We start from the raw sequence: 10,037 nt of genomic DNA, 5'->3' as shown, positions 1-10,037 counted from the left end.
GTCGGAAGTTGGCAGCCGACATTGGCCCGATGTTGGCCCAGTTTTAAAATCGTACATGGGCACTTTTATTGCGTAAATTTATTACAAAAATGTTTAAAAATTTTTCAAATCTCACAAATGATGCCATCCTAAACAGATTTTTGTTTTAATTATCAAAATAGAATATAAAATAGTATACATGCCTACATGCAAAAAGTGTTACTAATCATAATTTAACTGTTTTGCTAAACGTTTAATTTCCATCAATTTTTTAAAATTATCATTGATTTTTAATTGTCAACTAATTTTAAATAAACTTGAATTTGTTAAAATTGCATCATTATCCACAATTAGAACTAGATGTGGATCATTAATTATAATTTCGTTATATACAGAGTGTCCGACGTAACTGTGATCACGATTTTTCCGTCACTTCCGATGATCTTACAAAAATTATTTTAGATAAAAGTTAATCAGTTTTCAATCAGCTACAAATTGCAATATTAAAAATTTGAAAAATATTCTTTTTTAGGAAAAAAGTCAAGGTCATTCTAATTTTTTTAAATGGTACTACATATTTTTTACTTCATAATATTGTAACTAATATCAAGACAAGTTCAATGACCCGCTATACTATGACCTTGAGATGACCTTACAGTCAGACGTGAGGAACAGACGTAGCCATTTTGGAATTCGTGATATTCTCGAATGTATAGTTCAATTTATCACATACGTGTAGGGTAAACTAGGGTATTATGGCCATACGGAAAAGATGGCCATAGGCCATAATTTGTCCAATAATTGATAAATAGTGCATTTTTATAGTCATTCTTAAAAATAATCAATATTTACAGTAGTTCATAAGAATACACTGTTCAAAATAACAATATTATAAATATTATCTAATATTTTTTCTTTCGACTATCTGCGAAGTTTTACACGTGTCTGCTAAAAACTGTTATAATGTCTAATAAATTACAGTTAAGCTGCCATAATCAACATTACATACAAAATAAAGGTACGTAAATTGCAATGTGACCTATAATTAATACTTTTATTTTCACTATTTATTTATAAATACTATGGCTATTTTTCTTAATATCACACACGGCCATCTTTTCCCTAAAAATCAGATAAGTTGGCCAATGCATACTTTGTAATATTTTGATAAAATTAAAGTTCTGTTAAGTATTTTCTCTTTAATAGTTTTTGTTACTTTAAGCTTCAGTGAAAGTAATATCCCAAATATTATTAAAAAGTAACAAGAATAAATGTACAATATGTTTTTTGCATTTTAAAAAACTATGGCCATCATACCCGAGTTTACCCTATGTAGTATGTATTCTTGTGTTCAGTCTTAGTCTGTCGTTAGAGCAAATCTTAGTTCAGTCTCAGTTTGTCGAAAATGTATTCCTATAATGAGAAAGTTGATATGCTGCTAATATTCGATGCATGTAAAAGAAATGCACGTGAAACTGCAATTCTATATGTCACAAGATACCCACAGAGACTTCACCCGCAACAATGTTTTAGAAACATTGAAAAGAAGAAATTATGGAGAATTTGAAAAGAAGAAAAGAAACAAACCGCATTTAATTACAACTGCGGGTAATACTCTTACGGTCTTAGCACATTTAGAAGAAATTTGGCCACTATGGTCCCCCGATTAGTCTACGCGGTACCAATTCAAAATATGGAACATTCAAAGCAGCGAATCCGTACAGCATGTGAAGAAATTCGTCATAACAGCATTATAGGATAACTAATGGATTACATAGTTTGTAGGCACAGAATTGTGCCTACAAGAAAATGAACAATTCGAACACTCATTGTAATTACGTAATTTCTTTCATTAAATTTGTTATTATATAATTTTTGTTGTATTGTACTTTTTTGTTATGCTACAATTTTTGGTTAGGGTAAGTTGGGGGAATATGCCACACTTAAGCGAAATTAGATGTTTTAGTAATTATTTGTTCAAATTAAAATAACTTTACATACTGATTTTTTTCTTCTATCTTTATCTATTATTTGTGTATAATTGGAATCGAATATATTCATTTTTTGTTACTAAACATAATGAAATACAAAAGTGTTGAAAAATAGGTAATATGCCACCATGAGGATAATATGCCACATACAAAAAAATACTAAGTATAACATTTATTTTGTTTTTTTTATTGCAAGAACAAATTATTAATCATTTTTGTGATGAAAATAAACATTTGTAACATAATATAGGTAATATAAACAATATAAGGATATAAATAATAACTTCGATAGATTAAGTTATACAACATGTAAAATAAAGACATTTTAATAGCATAAATATATCTTTCTACGAACAATCCTCGTGAATCCATCTACTGCAACAATTAGATATTATCCAATTACATTTTGGACCATTTTTAAAAGTAAAAGTATGTAATGTTTAAGTATGAAACGTATAAATAAATATTTGTTTTACTTTATATTTACATAGTATTACAAGTAGTTTTAGTTCCAGTAATCAAGAAAATTCAATTCATTAAAATGGATTAAAAAACTGTATTCTCTATTCAGAATTTTGAATTGAGCAGTAAATTAACCCTTGAACGACACACTAGGTCTTTCGTGTCCATGCCATTTCTAATAGTTCTTATTTTTCATATACCTGCGAACATGGCCCCATGTCCCCCCCCCCCCAGCCCTCTGGAAAAATGTTTGTGATGAGGGGAATATAGGGAAACAACAGCGATAAGGAATCTCTATGTGTTGTCGAGCAGCATGGTCACAAAGTTACGTGAGGAACTGAAAGACCTATATTTATAGTCGGAAGGTGCCTTTTTCACAAGTAAGTAAATCAGTTATTTTGCTGTTTTTGTATTGAGTAGGCTTATTTTATCGTGTTTATATTTTTTTTGCAGTATTCACTGCGAAAAGCTGATATGCGAAGTCCACAGATCACCGATATACAGCGAATGCATAAAAAAATTCAATATTCTGTAATCACTTTTTTAATATTTGTTTGCATTAAAAATAATCATTTTTGTGTACTTTAATAAAATCAAAAACTGTTTTTTCTTTAAAAATACTATTTATCCACATTAAAAATATGACATATTCAGATGCTCAAATAATTGTATTTTTTTTGCATCTGACTTGTGTAATATTTTTTTTTGTAAATTATGATATCTGTACAAAAACATCCGACAATGATTTTTTTTTTAGTACATATATAGCAAAGTTACAATTTTTATTTTTATATTAAAATTGAATTATTTTCTTTTTCTGATGCAGAAAGTAATTTTCATAATTATTCTAAACATTTTTACCAAAGTTTGCATAGCAGAATAATTTAGTAGAGACTTTAAAAAATGTGTGTGAATTTTTATAGAATTTTTCGAGCATTTTAAAAGCCTTAAAATCGAGTCGGACACGAATGATCAATGTGTGTCGTCCAAAAGTACAGAAAATATGGTTAATATAATACAATACAATAAGCAAATAAATAAACATTTAAGTTTATTTATTAAGTATTTGCCAATACGAATATCCTGTCACAACGGAATTATGCGGCAAAACGTTTGTTTATAGCGCCCTAACCTATATAATAGAGAAAATGACCACTGGTATTTTACTCTAACAAAAGTAGTGGCATATTACCCCAAGAAGTCATTTCATCTTATGATGAGTCTGTACAGTACGACTGTTAAGAAAATGAATCAACGATGTACTAAATATTTTCATTTTAACCTACACTAATAGATTAAAAAGCTAATCGAGCTAAATATTGTGTAATATTTAAATAATAACTTACATAAAGCACTATAAAAGTTATAAGAAGTACATTTTCGTATACCATGCCGTCATATTTACCTCATAAAAACAATACTGTTGCGAGGAAATTCTTGATACTTATGTAACACGTTATATAAGCACACAATTGTAAATAATTCTGTGTCACTAACGCGAGTGCTGTTAATCGGTATCATTGTTAAACACGAGTGGCATATTCCCCGAACTGGCATATTCCCCTAACTTACTCTATAATTCGTTGTTTTGTATGTAGTTTCATTTAAAAAACAAGAATCCATGTCCGTAAAAAAGTAGCAGATACAAAAATCTTTTTCTACTGTAGAATAGCCCATATAAAAAATTTAATACAAATAAAATAGTATTTCACGAAAACATTTCCGTTCATTAATCCCACAACTGTAAGGTCATTTCAAGGTCATAGTATAGCAGGTCATTGAACTCGTCTTGATATCAGTTACAATATTATGAAGTAAAAAATATGTAGTGCCATTTTAAAAAATTAGGGCGACCTTGACTTTTTTCCTAAAAAAAAGAGTATTTTACAAATTTTTAATATTGCAATTTGTAGCCGATTGAAAACTGATTAACTTTTATTCAATATAATTTTTGTCAGTTCATCGGAAGTGCCGGAAAAATCGTGATCACAGTTACATCAGACACCCTGTACATATTACGATATGCATGCGCAAATCATTTTTATCCTTATGGGGGTATAGTAACGCCACCAAAAAGAATAAAGCATTTAGTGAAATGATCCGCAATTAGTACGTACGGGGGTCTAACTGTGGATAATTGTTACTATTTTATTTAAAGGGGAACACTACTGTGACGGCCGAAAAAAAAAACTGTCTTTGTGAATTTTTTTTGTGAAAACTAATAGTTTGTATGAATTATTGTCTTTATATATTTAATATTTATTTATGAATTATTGTCTTTATATATTTATATATATTTAATTAAATTACATACATTTACGGAAAATACAATTACAAAAAATTCATTAAATAATATTAATATTTCTAGTCTCAGTGCTCATTGATGTGCACTTCGTCTGAAAAAACATGGGTGCACGGGCGCATATGCTGCGTTCAAACGGGAGCTCTAAAATAAAATTTTTTTTATTTTAAAGTGTATGAGTGTAGTTTCAGTTAAGCGTACTGATTTTTTGATAATATAATTTTAGACAAAATAGCGCTGTTTTAAAAAAAGAGGTTTCGATTTTACGAAAAAAATCATTACTTTTTTTATTGTTCTTCAAAAACTAATAATCCGATTGAAAAAGTCGTACGCTTAACTGAAGACAATTTTGTTGTAAACATTTTGTCGAAAATTCATCATTCGGATAAAAATTGGCCGAGGTATGTGAGCGTTATGAAAACGTGATTTCGAGAAAAACGTGTTTAAAGTTTTACAAATGATTAGCTTATGTATCTGACCACGTGCTACTCCACCATATAATTTACTATAGTTCCGTTACGAATTTTAACATAATATTTTAGGGAGATATTTTTAAGACTCCAAACATTACAAAAATGCAAAAAACCAAAAAATCGATTTTTTGAACCCGTCACAGTGGTGGTCCCCCTTAATTCAAATTAAAACATGTAAAACGGTAATGAAATGGAATAAAACCATTCATAACGTAATCTTCATGGTCAATCATGACTATTAAATGTTTTATTAATTGTTTGATATTGTTTTGAATAAAAATATGATTTTTTTTTAAAGAGTGATCCACAATTAGTGATTTTACCCTATGTATGTAATATGTTTTCGATCATATATCATTCACGCGTTATAGAACACATTAATTAATTAATTAAAAAATTTAAGTGCCATGGTTTTTTAATTTGATAAAAATTAATTTATTTATAAATCTAAATAATTGTTATTATATTATTAAGCTTTTCTACTACTATTTACATATACTATATCAAATATGAAAAAAAAATTAATTATATTGATGATTCGGTATCTATTTTTCCAACTGTACAATTACACAATTGTCATTTTTGGCCCAAATACAATTGAGCAATAGCAACCACAACTTAGAGCATGTACAAAGCATTTATAATTCATGTTGCTAATATACCATATTAACAGCGTGTTATACTTAATTTATGTAGTTTATAATTATTGTTATTTAAATTATACTAAACTAAAGTATACACGTTACCAAATTTAATTTTCCTATTTTCTCCAACATAATGTCCATTTTCAATTTTGCCAATTTCCTCTTCAAAATGAATGTTTTTTTCTGATTCGAAACTCAAGACATCTCATCTCGGATATACATTCAAAAATTGCTTGCTTTCCACGTGAGACTGATCAATATTTACGATTACATTATTGAATTACATTTGTGTCTATAGAGTTTAAAATTAATTTAATTAATTTAAAATTAATTTTGCTCTAATTAAGATTTCATCTTGCTGAAATAATAGGGGAGACTGGGGACAGTTGTTAGAAAAACAATTCTTAGAAATATACATGTATTTCTTTATTTATGACAAATATGTTTATTTCTTTTAATGCACATGACGTAACAACTATTTAGATTTATGGTACTATTTGCAAAAAGGTGTAATTTTAGACTGTTTATGATTAAATTATCAAAATACGAATTAATGCATTTTGCTTCGATTTGGGGCAAAATGAAGCAATGCTAGGGAAAGTTGTAACATATTTTAAAAACAAATTATCTGTTCTAAAACAAAAATTCACTGCTTTAAAAACACAAATTCAGTGCTTTAAAAATAAATTATCTATTCTAAAACAGAAATTATCATCTTATATTATTTTTATATTATATTATTTTTGTTTTTAAATCAGTAAATTTACTATTAAAAAGCAGTGAATTTGTATGTTAAAGCAGAGAATTTGTTTCGAAGCAGTGAATTTGTGTTTGTAAAGCAGTGAATAATATCTATTACAATAAGAAGTACAACACATTCGCCATAGAGCATGAAAATGTGACCTCATCGCATATATACTTGTGTCGTAGTATATTTCGTGGCTGTGACAGATTTCCTAACCAGAATAGTCGTCAACTTAAAATATTTTGGTTTACGAATCAGAGCGACACTTTTTTCTTGTCAAATCTTTATTTTTATGCGAAAACGCATCGATTCAATATTTTTTAATCAAAATTTGAGGTGAGCAAACTCTCTTCTTCTTAACATTTACCGTTAATTGTAATGGTGTTACAACGTATCCTGGCGATGCGGTACTTTTAACCCTAAACCGATGTGTGTTGTCAACATTTATATAAATATATTTAAAATCACTTAAAGAATATCAAAAAAAGATATGCACATAACTTGTGTGTAAAAAAAAGTATTTTAGAATTAATAAAAGAAAATATGATAAAAAGCATTTTATTTGAAAGTTTAAAGCAGAAAAGTATAACATCGTAAATTTACACTTACATGGCTTATCTGAGCACTCTACATATAATTTCTTTTACATGCGGCACACGCATTGATGTCATGAGGCAAACGCAGGCCTCAATACCGACTATTCTTGTTCTTCATATGATTATCTTATCTCTTATTATTAAATAAAAACAAATTGTTACAACTAACCTCCGTTACCATTGTCTCCAATCTCCCCTAAAGATCGATAGAATTTTATTATTTTGCTATCTTTGCTTACGGATCGAGGTTTATACGCGGCATTAAACCTTTATTTTTTAAATATCAATTTATGTTTAAATCAGTCTTTTCTTTTCGCCCTTATAATCGGAGACGTTTATGATTTTTCTTTAATACTCACAATCAATGTGTTTTTAAGTTAAATTCTTGCTTTTAAAAATAGCTAGTATCAAATTATTTAAAGATATTAAGCCAATCTTTAAATTGCAATTTTGACCACAACTTTATGTTTATGTAATTAAAATTGGATATATCTAAAATATTTAATTACTCATTTATTAGTTATACAATTTTCGTAACTTACACAAATTTTTTTATTGAATTTTATATTAAAGTTTTTTTTATTTTCAGTATTTAAAACATCATATTAATACTTAAACACAATGTTTAGCACTTAAAAATATATCTTCATAATGACAGTTTATATAAAAATTTAGTTTTTAATTAAGATTAAGTTTTATAACAATAACGTTAAATTAGTTGTAAAGAAATATATTATTTATTATTATTATAATTTCTAATTTGTATATTATTAGATTTAATTATTATTACAAAGTCATTTTACATATTAAATATATATCAGTTTACATGTATTGTTTAGTCTTTGTTACCAGATTATTTTATAAAAATATATTTCAAGATTTTGTTTCACCACAGAGAAAGATTCTAACAAATGATAATCAATTTGTGATAAAATCTACCTTTCATATTTCTTATCTTTGATTATTTTTTTAACGTCCAAGATATAATTTCTGAGATCTACCTTTAAGTGTAACAAAATTATTTTTGTAATTTATTATTAAAATTTTAGCTTTTATTCCAAAAGATAATTAATATTAATAAAATTGTAGCTTTTGTCACTTTTTGTTCAATTCGTTGTTTATGTTTTATGATCTTCAGAAAGAAGTACCTTTTGAAGTTTCATGAGAAGTGTTTCGTTGATTTTCTTCATTTATCTCTGACAATTCAATTTAATTCTCGTTGAGAAGAATAAAATGTTTAACAGCACAACGTTTCCAACGTAAATCCTTCAGTTGTCAAAATATTTTGTATTTATAGAATTATTAAAAAATTCGACAATATTTTTAAAAGAACAATGATGATCGAAAATTCTATCATGAATATCGTAAACCGACTTTTCTGCTCGTTTCAATTGAGACAACGGACGACCTTCTCCGCGGAACGTTCTTGCACGCGATTGTAGGTTGAACTGCCAAGTGAAAACACAACACCTCTCAACCTGCACAGGTGCACATAGGGGTCCCCCAATCGGGCCCTGGAAAGAAGGGGGGCCTACTTGCGCGTAGGATTTCTTTGCCACGAATACGCTGATCGGCGCGGGCCTGATGTAAAACCCGGAATATTATTTGTAATTCACATCGCACAGAAATCGAATTTGCGCTCAGAATAAATATGATTGTTAGCTGGTAAACGAATACGAAAAAAAGTCGAATTAAAAATCACACAAATTTGGTCAAAGAATCATCTTGTTTTAATATTAGGTCAGGAAAGTTTTTTCATATTAAAATAAATTTTTTTGCAAAAGTTTTTCATTTGTTACGAAATTTTCGTTACAATTATATCATTCGCTAACAAAGTTTCAGCTTTAAGAATGTTTTTTAAATTGCGATATGATGATTTTTATCGGAGTTATGAGCAATCAAAGTCAGAATGCTCATTTAACTCGCGAATAACTTAGGGACAAAAATCATAGAAACATTAAAAAAAAAAAGATTTTGTAGGGAAAGCTTCAAGCTTTCATGATAGGTAGTCGAAAATTTTCGTAAATTTTTTTGGGCACGTGAGAGGCTCCCAATGTGAAAAGAAATTTTTTCATCTTTTGCAGCTCGTAATTTTTTAATAGTAAAAATTACCAAACTCACAGAAACTCAAAAAATATAGTAATCTTTCGAAAGTAGATATTTCAAGCTTTGAAACCCTTTTTTAAAATTTAAATTTCATTAATTTTTGACGAAGATATTGTATATACAATTTTGAATTAAAAAATATGAAGAAACTTTTTCCCTGACCCAATATTTTTATAAAATTTTTAATATTTTAGTAGGAAGTATATATTTTTATATATTCTAAAAAAGTCTATTTTTTCTTTAATGCTTGATTTCTATATCTTCTGTACTTTTTACATTGAATTTATTCATAAATATTACCATTGTTTTCGTTGAAAATATATTTCTTCATAAAAAAAATTTTCATTAAAAAATAAAATAATTCCCGGGTTCACAAATCGATTTGAAGTTGATTGATTTTTAGGATCGTTTGATTTGATACCTACTAGATTTTCTATTGATCTTCATTTATCGATACAGCGTTGATAAAACGTCAATCTTCTCGATGCAGCATTGATAAAATGTCGATCTTCTTCGAAAATCAATAGAAAATGTGGTCGATATCAAATCAAACGGAAAAGCAATAGATATTGATTTGATTTCGACTTATGAACTAAGGTTATTAAATAAAATCTTAGATTCATGTTTAGATTGCTTTTATTGATAAATACTTTTTCTCTTGGTGTCAAGACGTTTCCGAAACACTCGTTACAAACCCTTTTTGCTTGAGATCTTCCTGAGTTACGAACCTTTAAAGTTT

At 27.8% G+C, this 10,037-nt stretch overlaps 1 protein-coding gene across 2 annotated transcripts in view; it reads right to left on the bottom strand.

Annotated features, from left to right (window-relative positions):
* The window catches only part of DAAM (disheveled-associated activator of morphogenesis-like protein), a 103,727-nt gene that overhangs the window by 53,688 nt on the left and 40,002 nt on the right, over positions 1 to 10,037 (bottom strand). The window contains exon 1 of one of the 2 annotated variants that reach the window (XM_018514565.1): positions 8,341 to 8,397. The exons of the other annotated variant lie outside the window; for it this stretch is intronic. Within the exon in view, the coding sequence (XP_018370067.1) occupies positions 8,341 to 8,382 (42 nt within the window). The 5' untranslated portion in view covers positions 8,383 to 8,397. Of the gene's footprint in view, positions 1 to 8,340; positions 8,398 to 10,037 lie in introns of those variants that run through there. 2 annotated transcript variants of the gene reach the window in all.

The sequence above is a fragment of the Trachymyrmex cornetzi genome, unplaced genomic scaffold, assembly GCF_001594075.2.
Source record: "Trachymyrmex cornetzi isolate Tcor2-1 unplaced genomic scaffold, Tcor1.1 scaffold511, whole genome shotgun sequence".
In the NCBI taxonomy this organism is placed as follows: domain Eukaryota; kingdom Metazoa; phylum Arthropoda; class Insecta; order Hymenoptera; family Formicidae; genus Trachymyrmex; species Trachymyrmex cornetzi.
The sequence above is the reverse complement of the archived record's forward strand: the minus strand, read 5'-3'. Positions and strand labels throughout refer to the sequence as shown.